At 43.1% G+C, this 17,641-nt stretch overlaps 1 protein-coding gene and 1 long non-coding RNA gene across 18 annotated transcripts in view; both read right to left on the reverse strand.

The window, feature by feature from the left end:
- LOC130523718 (NACHT, LRR and PYD domains-containing protein 12-like) overlaps nt 1-17,641 on the reverse strand; it is an 88,548-nt gene that overhangs the window by 40,521 nt on the left and 30,386 nt on the right. For 4 of the 17 annotated variants that reach the window (XR_008949982.1, XM_057029197.1, XM_057029206.1 and 1 more), the window contains exons 1-7: nt 16,578-17,582; nt 14,934-15,101; nt 13,989-14,091; nt 11,656-13,438; nt 10,552-10,728; nt 10,268-10,441; nt 9,792-9,965 (exon numbers count right to left, since the gene is read on the reverse strand). Coding sequence is in view for 16 of the 17 variants with exons in the window: in XM_057029197.1 (XP_056885177.1) it covers nt 9,792-9,965; nt 10,268-10,441; nt 10,552-10,728; nt 11,656-13,438; nt 13,989-14,091; nt 14,934-15,056 (2,534 nt within the window). In the remaining variant the exon portion in view is untranslated. Of the gene's footprint in view, nt 1-6,705; nt 6,880-7,409; nt 7,584-7,788; nt 7,963-9,791; nt 9,966-10,267; nt 10,442-10,551; nt 10,729-11,655; nt 13,439-13,988; nt 14,092-14,933; nt 15,102-15,587; nt 17,583-17,641 lie in introns of those variants that run through there. The other 13 variants (XM_057029196.1, XM_057029189.1, XM_057029203.1 and 10 more) reach the window with 10 other exon arrangements.
- On the reverse strand, nt 3,266-3,438 carry LOC130523742 (uncharacterized). The gene is made up of 2 exons (XR_008949993.1): nt 3,405-3,438; nt 3,266-3,327 (listed from the first exon to the last, which is right to left on the reverse strand). It is a non-coding gene; the product is annotated as an uncharacterized LOC130523742 (long non-coding RNA).

Raw genomic sequence — 17,641 nt, forward strand, 5'->3', positions numbered from 1 at the left:
CATCTTTCAGCTTGTTCAAGAACTGGAGATCTTCCTGAGAGAAGACTGCTTCTTCTCCCACTCGCTCACTGAAGTCTGATTCCAGCACTTTGATGACATCATCTGGAGTAACCACTTCTTTGATACGAGTGTTACAAACATAGTGAACTTCACTCTTGAGCTTGACTGTTGGTTTGTGTGCTGGTATTACCTGCCTTACAATGATGCGGTGACTTACACCAATTGCATCAATCTCATTTTCTTTTTGTTCACCATAACTCACTATGCTCCAACCTAAATCAGTTCTCTGAGCAAATGGTTGGTTCTCTTCCCCAATTACAACTTCTCTGGGCATCAGAGCTTGTGGGCAATTGTAACCGATCAGTAGGCCAATCTCGCATTCCATTAGTGGAGCAATGTGCTCTGCAAGATGCATCAGGTGAGGCCATGCCTTGGCAGTCTCTGGCGTTGGAATGTGTGAGCGATTAGCAGGAATGAATTCACGAGTGTAAGTTGTTGGCACTGTGATTTTCTTAGAGGAGAATAGCCCTCTTATTTGTAGGTCTTTCAGTCTTTTACAGGTGACTACTGTTTTCTTTGATGTCATAGTAGAGAGTTTCAGTTTAACTTGCTCTGAATTTACATCTAGAACGACTGCCACATCCTCAAGAATGAATGACGAGTCCCTTTGTGAACCAAGCAGTGCATAGACGAGAACTTCCTTGCTTGAATCACTTGAGGTTGATACATAAACAGGAATAATTGTTGAAGTCTGAGTATTATTACTGTCTTGTACAACTCTGTTAGATGTGATTTCTTTGGTTACACTTTGTGCTTCAGAATTTTCTTTCTTTGTTTCTTGTTTTAAGTGATCTTCATGAAGACATGTCGGGTGACGTTTTGAGCAGATGTCACACACCATTCACTTACTGCAGCTCTTGGATTGATGGCCATGACTTTAGCATTCAAAACACAATTTCTCGACTTGAATAAACTTTACTCTGTCAGCAACAGGCCTTTCAATGAATCTTCTGCACTTATATAAGCTGTGTCCTGTTTTCTGACAAAACACACATGTGACTATGCTCTTCTCACTAGTGTTAGTTGTGAGGATCTTTGCACCAACAGTTCTATTCTTGAAAACAACTGTGGTTTGGTTCTTAACTTTTAGTCTCTCAGATTCACTCTGCTGTAAAGCATGGTAAGAGGTTATAGGGTTACATGCGATGCTAGCTTCCATGCTTAGGAAAGTCACAAAATAATCAAAGCTTGGGAACCTTCTGTGTTCCAGCTGATACTGAGTAGCTTTCCGATTCCATCTGGTACTTAGCCAGTCAGGTAGCTTGGCAGTAAGTTTCTGATTCTCAATTCCATCATTAAGAACATTTAAACTCTCATTATGGGTCATGGCAGATTTACAGCTACGTAAAAAATCCACAAACTTTCTCAGTTCAGCACTCTCCTTTGGGCCTATTTTTGACCAAGCATGTAGTTTGTCTCGGAGGGCTTTAGCAATTACAAAGGGCTCACCATATCGTTCATTAAGCAAGTCCCATGCTGCGTGATACGAGTCTTCTGAATCAGTCAAAAAATATCCTTCTAAAGCCTCTTTAGCAGCTCCTCCTACATATTTCTGAAGGAAGAAGATTTTTTCTGCTGCGGGAATATTTTTCCTCTCAATCAGTGTATGGAAGGATGACTTCCAGTGGTTAAACTTGAGTGGATCACCGCTAAAGATGATAGGCTCTGGGATAGGTAGCCTATTTGCTGATATGGCCTCAGCCAAAACTTTGACAAGCTCTCCTGAATTATCTTGAGCAACATGTCTTGGAGCTGAATCACTTTGTGTGTGTTGATACACAGGATTCATCTGATTGGTTGCTTGCATATCTGTAGATAGTTCTGTGTTGTGTAGCATCTCACCTTCATCATAAACTTGAAGCTTTGCTCTGGCTGAGTTCAGTCTTTTCAGCTCCTCCAAACGCTCAAGTTCTCTTTTAAGTCTTTGACTGACCTTTTTCTTGCTGCACTTTCTTCTTCTTGTTGCTTTAACAGTGCAGCTTCTTTTCTCTCTTTCTATTTTGCGTTCAGTTTCTTCCTTTTCTGCTTGTAGACGGCGAGATACTGCAGCTGCTTCTTGGTCTGCAGCTATCAGCTTGTCCTCGACCTCAAGTCTTTGCAGTTTCTCTTGGTGACCCTCTTGTTCAGCCATAATCTTCAGTACAGCTTGTGTGGCTGCATATTCTGCTGCAGCTTCTTGTCTTTTGGCTGAGGATACATTAGAGACAACAGAATTAGCTTTAGAATACTTAGAGGCTGAATGTGAGCCGCTTGATACAGACGACGCAAATACAGAACCAGCATCAGGCCAAACAATCTTCTCTGCTGTTCCTTGCATTTGAAATAGGGCATTCTGAACCACAATCCCTGTGACAGATACACACTTATCCATCTTGCGGCGCGCATTTCATGTTCTGGGCTGTCAGTCCTCCGATATTCATCATAAACAATATTCAGCTCTGACAACTCCCTTTGAACAGTGCTGATATGTTCTTCTAGAATGTTGCTAGGGTCCTCTTTTATTACAGACCTTTTAGCAACCTTGCTGAGAGCTTTCCAGCGCTCATAAATGCTGTCAAAGTGTAGAAGTAGCCCTTTAGTCTTTTCCTTGTGAAATTCTTTTCCTTTTTCTGTTAATGTGCGGTCTCTTTCACTTCTACGAGGCTCTTCAAACTGGACTACTTGTGCATCATCAGGCTCATCTATCTGCTCTGGTTCTGCCATTTGAAGGCTACTTCAGAGTGACAGTTTTTACTTTTGACAAATGAATTACTTAGAAATTAACTCATTGTCATTAGCTGTCATTAGCTTGTCTGACATAAGCAGTTTAGCCCTAAACATGTTCTTGAGGCACTCAGGTCAATAAACTTAAAGATAATTTTGCTTCTAATTAACCCTTAAAGCAAGCATTAAAGGACTAAACTTAAATGCTCATGAATTATTTCAAACGACATTAATTGCTCATTTAACTTATGACCACTGTCACTAAACTTCACAGTCCCTTGTGGTTTTCCAGACTTGTGTCCCTTTTCAGAGCATTTTAACTTGTGTGTCTGACTTGTGGACGTTCATGGGAAACCGTTGAACATGTGTCTTCTTGTTAAACATCGGCTTATCTGCTTTTCCTTCTTGACGAGCCGTCTGCGCCTCCTTGCTGGGCCCGAGCAGGTCCGTCGAAGCAGACTCGAGTTCGACTATCACTCCCGTCAGAGAAGCACGACCACAGTTCTTTTGACACAGATGATTTATTGGCACGACATCACCGTAAACGCCATCACCACCGTCGAACTGTTTAGCACAACACACAATTAAACAGGTTTCACATATACAACACGTACAAACGCAACATAAGAAAAACAGATTACCTCGCTGGCTGCACCCCTGAGGGAATGAGTTTACCATGAGCAAAGAAAAACGTCTTAAAAAATGTCTTCTGCAACTTCCTCTTCTTGCAGTATTACCTCAAATAAAAGTTCGTGAAAGGAGTACCACATTAAAGGTCCGTCACTAAACAAAGAACAGAAACCACTTCCGCCTGTATGATGTGTTAAATAAAGGAATTAAATATTCATAAAATAAACAATGTTAAATAAAATATTCTACAGACATAAAATGACAACATAAATGATATTTATGGCAGTTAAAGTTACTCCTAGATTCCTCACAGAGAGACTAGATGCTAATGAGATACCATCTAGAGTGATCATGTGATCTAATCCAGGGGTCAGCAACACGTTGCCCGCGGGCACCCGGTCGCCCGTAAGAACCACATGAGTCGCCCGACGGCCTGTTCTAAAAATAGCTCAAATAGCACCACTGACCAATGAGCTGCATCTAATTTATTTTGTTTGCTATTCTTGTTTAAATCACACTCACACATAAAACTGGAATAACAATATATATATTTTTAAAAAATAAAAAATAGTTCAAAGGTCAGTATGATGCACATGACCAAAACGTAGCGTCTTCGCAGATTGCTACGACTAAACAACCTAGCGGGCGCAGCCAAAACGAGGAGACTGACCCATAAAAAGATGGCAGAAAAAAGAAAGAAGACAGATCATTTTCACCACGAATGGGAGGTCGAGGGTTTTTTACCACTGTGAAAGGAGCATGTGTTTGTCTTATTTGCGGGGCGACTGTGGCGACGGCGAAGCGGCACAATGTGGAGAGACATTTCACAACGTGTCACAAGCTACCATGCTAGCTATCCACAGGGCAGGGCACTGCCAGCAGGAAAAGCGTGACAGTTAAAGGCAGCTTTGTGCAAACAGCAAGCTTTTTCACAAGGCCAGTTAAAGCCTCCCAAAAAGCAACCGAAGCCTCATTTAGAGCTGCGCAATTCTTGATTAAAAAGAAGAAGGCATTTTCAGACGGGGAGGTAGTTAAAGAAGCAATGATGTTGATTGCCAAAACTGTACTTGAAGACGAGAAATACGGAACCGACGTGATCTTCAATCTCTCCGATGTTCAACTGGGGGCAGCTACGATGGTAAGAAGAGTATCTGCGATGTCCGGGAACTTGGCCGACCAGCTGGGCCGTGACCTGGCGAGGTGCAGGTGGTTTAGCCTCCTGTGACGAGTCGGGACAGCAGCAGTACGGCGCTGCTGAGGATCTTTATCAGGAAGGTGTTTGATGATTTCTCCACAAAAGAACTTCTCACACTACTACTGCCCCTAAGACAACTACGAGGGGAGTTGACCTATATAACGAGGGGAGTTGACGTATATAACGAGGGGAGTTGACATATATAACGAGGGGAGTCGACCTATATAACGAGGGGAGTCGACATATATAACGAGGGGAGTCGACCTATATAACGAGGGGAGTCGACACATATAACGAGGGGAGTCGACACATATAACGAGGGGAGTCGACACATATAACGAGGGGTCGACACATATAACGAGGGGAGTCAACATATATAACGAGGTGAAGGAGTTTTTGGGGGAGAAAAAAGTGCCGCTGGAAAAGCTGGTATCAGTGACTACAGACGGGGCTCCTGCTGTGAGCGGCCCACTACAGCGGTCGACTTGCCGGCTTTCGCAAAATTGCTAAATACGCGCTAGCATGCATGTTTTAAGCTATCGTAGCGGTATGTTTTACCATGCCCGCGCCCTATAATCCGGAGCGCCTGATGTATGTGTTAAATACAGAAATAGCACCCGTAACTGAGGCTGCACCTTTTAATACAGTGCGCCCTTTGGTCGCGAACATACGGTATATAGAACATAGGGCACGTTTGCGTGATATCACTCCGCGTCTGCGCAACGACCACAACCTCCTATCTTTAGTATTGCTGCGCCAACTGGTGGTCTTTTGGGTTGAGGATAACGGTGATCTATATGTAGCTATATGTAGCTAGAGCATCATTGGCCTCCACTCCAGCCACTCCTGGTAGTTCCTCAAAAACACTGAGTTTTTAGTGGATGCACAATCTGTGGAAGCCAACATAGAAACTTCTGAAGAGCCAAAGTTCTTGCAACAAAAATATAGTCCCCAATTAGCTTGTTTTGTTATCACACGACCCCGTCCCCATTATCTTAAGAGAATATAAGAGAATGAGTGGAGACAGAAGAGAGAATGAGACGTTTTTGGCGCGTGTTGCTCTTGATTTTGTGTTTATTTTTGCAGTAAACTTAAAGGAGGCCTTTTCACTTTATGTTTGATTAAATTTAAGATGATATTCCATTCCTGACATCTTTAAATTTACAGTATTCATGGGAGTTTTATTGGGTAATTTTGCTTCTTTTTATTTCCTATTTCCCACATTTATTCATAGTTTTTATTAGATTGCAATAAATCCTATAACATTGAACAGACTGACTAAAGTCAAATGACCTGCGGTTCCCACCGATAGCCGTCATTCTGATGGGTTTTTGCTGGCTGCTGCTGAAATATTCCAATGCTCCATGTCACAGAGACAGTAAATACTAAACCCTAAAGATTCTGAAGGCATTCTGTAAAATAGTAACGTATAATACAGACATTTGAAGAGACAATTAAGAGAATGTTTCCATGCTTCTAAGAGTGGCCGAGGAGCCATTTAGAACTTTATAAAGATGCATTGTGTGATACCAGGAACTAATTTAACTTCAAGGCGAAGCTGCTTCTGCTTTGTCGACCATCGACTGATCTCCTGAAAGTCCACCAGCGCTTTGTAAAAACTGAATTTTTCATCTATGGAGGGAGTAGACGGCAGATGTTTCCACAGATGCTCTTCACCAGTGGTCAGTGAGTGATGCAGCAGATGAGCGGGAGTTGACTGGCTTCAACCAGCTACTGACTCAATCTCCAGCCCATAGTGTGGATTCTCTACGAGATCAGACAGCAGCTTCACACTCCTGAATCCTGCAGATGGTTCCGACTCAGGCCCAGAACCCTCAGATGGGAGGGATTGGACCTCAGCGCCGAGGCCAGAGAGCCACAGCTGATCTCTGATAAGCTGCAGTTAATCAATCTGAAAAATGCAGGATGAGGTTTACGGTGCAGGTCTGCATGTTATCTGCGTCAGTACTAAACCTACGTTAGTTCTTAGTTGGGTCAGACCTGAATTCACGATATTCCAAGGAATTTTTTTAATGTGGTGCATCACAGCAGTGTTGAGAACAGCCTCACTTCATCATCTTAGCAGCTGGTATATAGGTAGAAAAATGAAGACTGACCTGAGCCTCTCCAGTTTACAGTTTGGACTCTCCAGTCCAGAACAGAGCCGCTTCACTCCTGAGTCCTTCAGCTGGTTCCAACTCAAGTCCAGTTCTCTGAGATGGGAGGGATTGGACCTCAGCGCCGAGGCCAGAGAGCCACAGCTGATCTCTGATAAACTGCAGTAACTTAATCTAAATAAAGAAGGGAAACTTTTATAAGGTTATAAGTGAAACCAGTATCCATCTGAAAGGTAATCAAAGGCATGATCTGTAAATATTTAATTTAGTTACAGGTTAAAAAATGATAATAATATGTAATTACCACAATTCCAACCTCTCAGGTTTGCACTGTTCCAAAGGAGAATATCTATTGTTCTGGCCCTCACGCTTCCCAGGTTCTCCCACCTCTTTCCCTCCCATCTCATCATGGAGATCCATCTCACCTGTGGCTCATCTTTAAAGGCACAACCTGTCTTAGATGACTTCCTGTCTCCCTCACCATCTCCCTCCTCGTTGGCTGGTGTCTACCAGGCACCCTCACCTAGTTTTGTCTAATTTTGGTTACCATCTGTCAGCTTTTTCATTGTCCTTAAATCAATTTATCATGAATAAGTGGTCCCCGTGTGGCCCTCCCTCCTGAAGGAACTGGGCACAACACACACACTCAGAAAGTGTGAGGACCCTCGGATGGAATAATGGACATTTTTGAGAATGGTGTTTACCTCAGAGTTTCCAGTCGGCAGTTTGGAAAGTGGAGAAAACCACAGAGCAGCTTCACTCCTGAATCCTGCAGCTGGTTCTCCCTCAGGTCCAGTTCTCTGAGATGGGAGGGATTGGACCTCAGCGCCGAGGCCAGAGAGCCACAGCTGATCTCTGATAAGCTGCAGTCAATCAATCTGAAAAATGCAGGATGAGGTTATACGGTGCAGGTCTGCATGTTATCTGCGTCAGTACTAAACCTACGTTAGTTCTTAGTTGGGTCAGACCTGAATTCACGATATTCAAGGAATTTTTTTAATGTGGTGCATCACAGCAGTGTTGAGAACAGCCTCACTTCACCATCTTAGCAGCTGGTATATAGGTAGAAAAATGAAGACTGACCTGAGCCTCTCCAGTTTACAGTTTGGACTCTCCAGTCCAGAACAGAGCCGCTTCACTCCTGAATCCTGTAACGTGTTGATGCTCAGGTCCAGAACCCTCAGATGGGAGCGGTTGGACTTCAGAGCTGAGGCCACAGAATCACAGCTGGTCTCTGATAAACTGCAGCGACTTAGGCTAAAATAACAATTATTTTGAGAGAAGACAAATAAAAATCAACATGTACCAGAGCAAAACACAGCTTCCAGCAACAAACCTCTGGTCCTGCACCGGCTTATCTGCCGTATGTTCCTATTTTGGGTTCTTTCAGGGCGGTTGGACAAGATCTACACCGTATGTAAGGTGTGTGTAGGTCAAAATACCTTCCAAGTTTGTGAGACCACATTTCTCAATAGCACTCAACTCTTGTCAGGAGTTGGGACAAAGCGACCCACTCCTGATAGCTTGTGGGCGATGCTGCAGCGACCCTGCAATCCCTACACTCTCTGGTGAAACCAAATCAAAGGTTTTAGACACTGCTGGATGCTGGAAGGGTGGCTATAGTCTGGACGCATCGTTCCCCTGACTGCACATTTCTCCAACAATGATTGGCAGCTGGTGTCCCTTGTTCTCCAGATGAGAGAAGGAAAGAGAGCCCCCCCACAGTGTGTTTGATTGCCCCACTGCAAGCTCAATGCTGCCAGAAAACATTGCAGGAGCATCAATTCCCCTCAGGGCATCAACAAGGACCTCAGGAAAAGGTGCAGCTGCCACCTACTAGAGACAAGCACACTGAGCTGAGATTCAAAGCCCTCTCCTCCCAAGAGAAGAGCTTGTTTGTTGGAGGCTCTTCTGGGCGATACCTGGTGCCACAGCTCCAGCTCAGCCCGTCTCTGGAGCTGAGGTGGAGCTTAGCAAGTTTCATGGTTCTCCACCACTTCCTCTCGCTGAGGACCTTCTCAGCTGGTGGTTTCTCTGCTCCACCTTCCAAGTTGAGCAGGTGATACTTCTGCATTCCTGCCACCAGTGTCTCTGTAGAAAGAGTCTTCTCTACTGTTTTATATTAGATTGTAGAAAATTAGGATTTTTGGTTGATGTCTTAGATGTTGTTGACTAAGAGCAGGTTTTTCTTTAATAACATAGAGAGATTTGATGAGAAGAGCAAATGTATTATTTTATGAGCTACTTCCACTACTATTATATTCACATACTTCCATATTGTCTTAGATTGCAAGCTGCATTTATTGCATCGTTCATAGAAAGTCATATTTGTGAGGAGAAAAACTCAAATAAGGTCATTTTCTTTAATGACCATTACAACAGAAGGAGGCGATGAACAAACAGATTTATATAAAAATGTGTGAAAACTTATGGATGGAAACCTTTTTAAAATGGTTGCATTGTGTAGAATCGGTGGAGAATCAACTTGTTGACTTCTGATTTGGACTCCAATGGAAGTGAGGTGCAACAATTGTGGATGCTGAAAGCTTCAGATCTTCATGAAGGTTTCTGTGGTTGGACTGACCTGCTGCCCCTTTAAGAGGGAGGCAGGTTTGGGCTTCTGGCTGGAATGAAGCCACCTAAGATGAGAATGACTGCAGGCTTTCGGTACCAAGGTTTAACAGGGTGCTCACTTCACACTTGGGCTTTTCTCTTTTTTGGGATGGCTTTTCTCAGGAGAGAAGGGGCATGGCACACTGCAGCAGCTTTCTTTTGGGGTTTCTAGTTTTCCTTCTGATCTTTAAAAGACAGGAAGAACCATTTTTGATTGGTCTGAATGTTTGGGCGGTTTTGTGGCCAGCCTAAAATAAAACAAGACAAATCTACAACTGATACTTCCTTTCTAGTCATTGATGACCATCCTCACATGGGACAGATTTCCACAACCAATTTAATACTGCAAATCTGTCCTGTGTGGTCTTTTTTCTGAGAGCTGTAACACTACGTTTATAACAAAGATCAAACATGGAAACATTTATTGTCTAACTAGTTACACCTGGGAAAGTACTGGATCATCTCTGACTGACCTGAGAGTCTCCAGCTTACAGAGAGGATCCTGGAGAAAACCACAGAGCAGCTTCACTGCTGGATCCTTCAGCTGGTTCCAACTCAGGTCCAGTTCTCTGAGATGGGAGGGATTGGACCTCAGCGCCGAGGCCAGAGAGTCACAGCTGATCTCTGATAAACTGCAGTCACTCAGTCTGGATAAGGAATCATGGCAAGAAATGATCTCTTATTGGAGGAAAAGTCATATTACACTTGCTCAAAATCATTATTTCATTTTATTTCATTATTTAATCAGGGCCCTTGGAGTCAGGAGAGCTCTGGCCCCCACTGATAAACTGGGATATTACAGCAACAACATAGTTAAAAAGTATCTATAAAATTGACTTTCAATGGCTCATTTCAATTCATACTAAACTTCTCTTCTCCAAAAGTCAATGGAGTTTATCTTGAAGCTTTTCATTGTTTAGTTGTTATGTCGAAGATAAAAGAAGCTGACCTGAGAGTCTCCAGCGTACAGTTTAGACTCTCCAGTCCAGAACAGAGCAGCTTCATCCCAGAATCCTCTAGACTGATGGAGCTCAGCTCCAGAACCCTCAGATGGGAGGGATTGGACCTCAGCACCGAGGCCAGAGAGCCACAGCTGACCTCTGATAAACTGCAGTGCGACAGCCTGGAAAAGGAATAAATGGGGCAAATAAAAACACATTTCTAAATCTGAAAATGAAGAGAAAAGCAGGAAATGTAAAGAAATTTAGAAAAGACCAACAGAGGCCTCCTGACCTGAGCGTCTCCAGTCTGCAGTTTGGATGCATCATTGCAGAAGACAGTAACTTTACTCTGGCATCTGTCAGGCTTTGGTTCTCGCTTAAGCTCAGCTCCCGTAGATGAGAAGGGTTTGACGTCATTGCTGAGGTCACAACTTCCCAATGACTCGTTGAAAGAAAACTACCAGACAGTCTGTTGTGTATGAAACAAAAATAGTGAGTCAAACTTTGGGATTTCTAATCAACTTATCTGAGAATCTACCTCAACACAAATGTAGCTCATTTCCTGGAAAAGCTAAATTCAACACCGTAGAGCAACAGTTTGAACGACCATCAGATCTGAAATGCAACTGAATTATTCTCAACATTTGTCTTATTTTAGAACAGCTCATAATTACTCAATATTTAAAATGATTGTAGCAAATGGTTTAAAGAAACGTGCATCTTTTTATCTGTCTATCGGCTCTTTGGATATTTTGCATTTCATCCAATTTGTACGATGGTGCGTCAAGTCTTAATTCAGCGATCCGATCGATGACATCAGAGTCTCTGGTTGCATCGATTGCCCTCAGCTTCTGTTATATCTGCCTGTTTTCCTTCAAATCATTTTCACTGCACCTTTTGTTGCTAGTGATGAAGTTGCCACCTAACGGGTGTGGAAAGGGTCCAACAACTTTGTGGGTCACATAAAGGCTCCAAACGGAACCGCCACAAAGACCTAAAACACCCATTTAAACCAACGAGGCCGGCTGTTTTTACGTTGAACAAATGAAGCAAAATAGTCACGTGTCATTAGTTAAAATGTGTTTTTCTGTCGTTAGAATACGATGTATACAAACAAACAAAAGTTATTTAATGACATGACAGTCATTTCATGATAGTCAGTTAACTTGTGGCTCCTATTATTCCTGCCTTATGTTGGTTTGTCTGGATTGACCTTTGAACTTATATCCAGCCAGTGTTGAACATTTCTGGATGAATTGTTGTTGTTTTTAATTCATGGACGCTGCAATGGAGATAAAGAATTGAAGGAATGACCACTGGAGGGGGTATTGCTACCTGACATGATCCACTCGCTTGATTTAAACGCCGATGTCCGGCCCCAAAAATCTTTACTTACTCGGCCTTCCTGCAGTTCCTCACAGCTGGAATCAGGCGATGTCGTCCCTCCCCTGAGGTGTTGTACTGCTGCAGGTTCAGCTCATCCAGAACCTCCTCTGACATCTGCAGCAGGTAGGCCAGAGCTGAACAGTGGATCTCTGACAGTCTCCTCTTTGATTTCTTCTCTGACTTCAGGAACTCTTGGATCTCCTGATGGACTGACTGATCCTTCATCTCCATCAGACAGTGGAAGATGTTGATGCTTCTGTCTGGGGAGATTTTATCACTTTTCACCTTCTTCAGTTTGTTGAGGACCTTCTGGATGGTTTCTGGGTGGCTGTTCCTCTGATCCAACAGTCCACCCAAGATCCTCTGATTGGACTCCAGAGAGAGACCATGAAGGAAGCGAACAAACAAGTCCAGGTGGCCATTTTCACTTTTGAGAGATTTCATTAGTGCTCTCCTGAGGAAGTCATCAAGAGATGTGACTGGTTTAGAATATTTTAGGAACTTATTTATAACCGGTGTGTCTTTCCTGGTGTAACAGTGGAACATGTAGACGGCAGCCAGAAACTCCTGAATGCTCAGATGAACAAAGCAGTAGACTGATTTCTGGAAGATCACACTCTCTCTCTTGAAGATCTCTGTACAAACTCCTGAGTACACCGACACCTCGGAGACGTCCAGTCCACATCGCTCCAGGTCTTCTGAGTAGAACATGATGTTTCCTTTCTCCAGATGTTCAAACGCCAGCCGACCCAACTTCAGAAGGAGTTCTTTATCAGCCTCAGTCAGTTCCTCTGGTCTCTGCTTTCCTCCATACTTCTGCTTCTTCCTCTTTATCTGAACCCTCAGGAAGTGTGAGTAGAGGTCAGTCAGGGTTTGGGGCAGCTCTCCTCTCTGGTCTCTGGTCATCATGTCCTCCAGAACTATAGCAGTGATCCAGCAGAAAACTGGGATCAGACACATGATGTGGAGGCTCCTGGAGGCCTTGATGTGTGAGATGATTCTCTTGGACAGATCTTCATCACTGAACCTCCTCCTGAAGTACTCCTCCTTCTGGGAGTCAGTGAAGCCTCGTACTTCTGTGATCCTGTCAACACACGAGGGAGGAATCTGATAGGCTGCTGCAGGTCTGGAGGTGATCCAGATGAGAGCTGAGGGAAGCAGGTTCCCCTGGATGAGGTTCACCAGGAGCACGCCAACGGACGATACTTGTGTGACATCAGAGATGAGCTGATGCTTGTTGAAACCCAGTGAAAATCTGCTTTCATCCAGGCCATCAAAGATGAACAGAAGTTTCCAGACAGTCAGATCTTCTGCTCTGATCTTCTGTAATGTTGGATGGAAAACATGAAGCAGTGAGAGAAGACTGTGCTGCTCATCTCTGATCAAGTTCAGCTCCCTCCATGAGAGCGGAAGCACCAGACTGATGTCTTGGTTCTCCAAACCTTCTGCCCAGTCCAGACTGAACTTCTGCACTGAGAAGGTTTTTCCAACGCCGGCGACACCGTTGGTCAGAACCACTCTGATGTGTCTCTGTTGCTCAGATAAGACTTTGAAGATGTCCTGGCACTTGATTGGAGTGTCCTGGATGTTCTTCTTGGAGGTTCTCTCAAGCTGTCTCACCTCATGTTGTGTGTCCACCTCCTCACTTTGTCCCTCAGTGATGTAGAGCTCAGTGTAGATCGTGTTCAGCAGGGTTCCACTTCCTGCTTCATTAGTTCCTTCAGTCACATGTTCACATCTTCTCTTCAGACTCATCTTATGACCTTCTATCACCTCCTGCAGTTCACCACCCTCTAAAACAAACAATCTTTTAAATCATTGACAATTGTCATCTACAGCAGTAACACAGATGTCCTCAACTGGAAAATATTCTGTCATGTTTGAATGATAGAAGCAACAGTCGGGTAATGACCCATCTTACTGTCACTTTGAAATGTTATGTCTTCTTATGTACACCTATTCTTTTATTTCATTGGGTTTCAATGTAATTTAGTCTATAACAACCATTTCCATGTCTTCCAAGAGTTTGCTTGGACTAAACAGCTGGTAAAAGCTGGATGATATTTAGAAAAACACATCAAACCTTCTCCAAACACATCATACTCAGCAGACCCATTGTCCTGTAAAGGTCACCTGCCTTCAACTCTTTAACACTTTCCAGAACTAAATGACTAAATGTTGCTGAATACTGTCTAAGCATTTAGGAAGGTCTTCAGAGGGTCCAGGGGTTCCAGTGGAACCAAACAAGAGCTCTCTGGATCTTCTCTTGCACATTGTAAATACACAAGTTGTTCCTTTATTCCGACCCAAAAGTATCTTATAAATACAAATGTACGAGCTTACGTGAGACGCTGTTGTTCAGGTCGGCGGTCTGCAGTTCAGTTCTCCGTTTCTTTTCACCCTCGGACAGGAGGAATCTCCAATGGAAGCAGACCGTTTCTGATAGCTGTCAAAAATGGGAATAGTGGTTATACATGTCTACTGGGCGTTAGCAACGCCTAAGAAAGGCTGCGTTCACTTCTACTTTCAGTTTGCTCTGACAGTTGAAGATTGAATGAACACTGAGCAAAAAATATAAAGTTATTTACGTTCTAACAAGCTCGTTTAGTTGGAGAAAAGTGGATTTGATTAAGTGTTTAGTGGCTTTTCCTCATTGTGAATTTATGTTAAAAATAAAAGTGCCAAATCAGGAATATAAACTCATAGAATAGAACAAAAGTTCTCCATTTATGCTCCAAATACAGTCGTCTGGTCTCTGAAACTGATCATTAAATAGCACAGAGGTCACGCGTATTCAAAAGCTTATTTCAACCATTTAGAAATGACTGATATTGTTGTCTATGGGTTTATTAGAACCAGGAGCCTTATAAATAGACTTTTTAATGAATTTTCATGACATGTGGTGGAACAGTGTGGCAGAACAAGCTGCACAGACCTGCCATGTCTTACCCATCCGTATCTAAATGGAGAGCTGGAGCACTCTGCAATGATGGATGTTGTTGGGAAACTTTAAAATATATGCCTAGGAAGTTTAGTGAGATGATGTTAACCCATGTAGGAGAAATGACCAGTTAAAAACACAAGCAATTTTCAGTTTTAAAAGATTTACCACACTAAAATTAACATGGGGGTTAATGGGAGCGAACGCCTGACATGTTGGTGCACCGTTTCATTTTAAAGAGCTGATGAATTTCATTTTTCACGATAGTAGAGGCTAATACCCACAAAATGATGTTTTGTATGGTTGTGAAATGTTCTAAGGCAGAGTTGTGGTTCAGAAAACCTTACTTTAAAGGTGAGCCTTGAGGTCCAATACCGAAGTTTATATATTGCCCTTTGGACCTGTCGCTCTTCATGGACACACAGCTGGGCACTACGGACTTTGCTCTCTCTTCCTCTTCCATCACACATTCGCTCATTTTTAAATGTGAGTCTAAACGGTTAAGCAGGAACAGTCTGCTGACACAGAAAAGAAGATTAAAGAACATGATTCTCAGCATGAAGACAAGCAGAGGTCTGTCCAATGACGTATTGTCGGCTCATTCACACCAAAATCTATTATATGATGTCACCCTGTACATCATACAGGCCACATATATATTGGAAAAAAGTTTTGGGACATTTTAAAAGTTTACACCATGTTAAATATAAAATAGTTGTGGAAAAAATGTTTCTCCTGGGTGTTTCAAAAGGTGCGGTGGCATCAGACGGACGCACACAAATACAAATGAAATCATTTTTTATCTGGTTATGGTTTACGAGAAAACCTAAATTCTTTCAAGATGTCAGTTCTCAACATTAAATTCAACAAATAAGATGAGAATGCATTCAAAACTAAACAGAAATACGTCATCACATCATCAAAGTGGGTCAAATGCAGCATCATCTTCTGTCATCTCAGACAGGATTCCAAGAAGAGGATCTTCATTTTCAACAACGCACCTTGACATCTCATCATGGCTCGTCTGTCAGATTACAAGCAGCTTTTTTTGATCAGGTGCATCATGTTTCTCACAAACACATGATGGTGCTGGAAAAAACATCTGTAGCCTGACCTAGAGGTCAAAACTCTGCATGGCGTGCACAGCTACTAGTTGCAGCTGGTGGTTGTGGCGGAGGAGATCCCAAACATATCTAGCAAGCTTGTTTTGGAGCAGAGCTTGTCCACCACCTCTGACCCCACTCATCACAGAAGTCCCACCATATCCATGGCCAGGTGTGTTGGCAGCATTGGAGCCAGCCTCAGGAAAAAGGTGTGTCAATATCTCAGAAGTGATGCATCAAGTTGCCACAACCCAACAGAAGTCAAGCAACCCAACATGCTGAATAGAATAGATGACACACAGCAAAGGGCAAAAACACCCAATTCTGCTCAGACTAATCTCATCTGACCACATGTACAGGACCAAAAATATGAAAACACCATGGGTTTAGGTTTTGTTTTCTTGACTGCTTCATTCAAAACAGAACACATTTCATAAATCCATAATAACAAATTCATATTCCACAAAGAACCAGTTGTTAAAACAATAAAATGGAATGCCTTGATCTCTCCCTCTTTCCATACTCTCCTTTTTTAAATAAAGGATTGATTGTCCCCCTGGTGGAGGGACAAAGAGAGGAGGCTAAAACTTTCGCGTTTGTGTCCCTCTTTCCGTGGATTTTTCCACTAACTGCAAATAATATTGTGACTTATTGTGAGTATTAAAATGTGCTTCCTCAACCTCTAAAATGTTGGCTCAGGGTTAGCGGAAAACGCAGTTAGAGGAAACACGCTACAAAGTTTGATCATCCGTCACAACATTCCCGTCGACCAGCCGCAATGTGCGTCCGAAACACGCGCACGCTCATTGCGAACACGCAGGTTATTAAGCCGCATCTCGCAGCGGAACATTGATTCGAGACGACAGCAGTGAAAGAACCAAATGCTACCTGAATATTAGAGGTTTTCCATCAGGGCGCGGTCACTCAGGATGGAGCCCGAAGTTGAGAACTTTCACTTTCGCTTCTTCTTCCTCTACACGTCACGTGTTTGTGGTTGGATCGCGTCATATCCAGCACAAGCGCCTCTCTTCAGAACAATTTGGTCCACGTTTTAACTGAAATACTGGGAAACAACTGGAGTTCGTCTGACAGATGTTCGTTTTTGGCTGCGGAATCAAACTGGGTCAACTTTTTGATCTATAGGATCCCCTCTGGTTCAAAGTGTCCCTATAGGATATTGACAGTTCTGACCTTTTGGGGGCTGCACACACCTCTTAATGGTGACGGCACCAACGGAGCTGATCCAGTTGTCATCAGCTGGCCAGTCTGACTCCAGCTCATTAGGGGAAATTTGCTGATCTGGAGGAGAAGCTTTCAAAACTTGACGGGCTGGGGGAAAATGACTGTAATTTTGGAATCAGCATGCCAATTTTATTTTTAATCAGAATAATTTAGAATAATTTCAACAGGATATTTTCAAATTGTTCCCCAGTGTAACTTCACCTGAAATTGTGGACTCCAGAATATCACCATTAAATCCATTTAATCATTTAATAGCTGTGGAATTTGAGCCGTGAGAAAAATATCTCTCCATCATGATTTCCAGAATTTTTCATCAATATCTGAGATTCTTCGAAAGCTTCGCTGGTGTTGGATTTTTATTGCTTCTGCTTCATTTTCAGGCGCAGTTCTTTGATTTTTAAATCAAATCAAATCATCTTTATTTGTAATGTCTGTTGTAGTCAAACTTGGTGCTATGCAGAATCCCGGGGCCTGATCCCTAACAATCAACAGGAAAATCTCCCCTTTAACAGGAAGAAACCTTGAGCAGGACCAGGCTCATATGGGGGGGGGGGGGGGGGGGGGGCCCTCCTGTGAGGGGGGGGGGGGTGGGTAGGGAGAGAGGAGGAGAAGGGGGAGGACAGATAGAGGAGAGACAAGGCAGACATCATTCAGTTCACTTTAAAACCCACTACATTATATATTTTGAATAGCTGGTGCTGGTAATCGGA

The sequence above is a fragment of the Takifugu flavidus genome, chromosome 4 (assembly GCF_003711565.1).
Source record: "Takifugu flavidus isolate HTHZ2018 chromosome 4, ASM371156v2, whole genome shotgun sequence".
NCBI classification, from domain to species: Eukaryota; Metazoa; Chordata; class Actinopteri; order Tetraodontiformes; family Tetraodontidae; genus Takifugu; species Takifugu flavidus.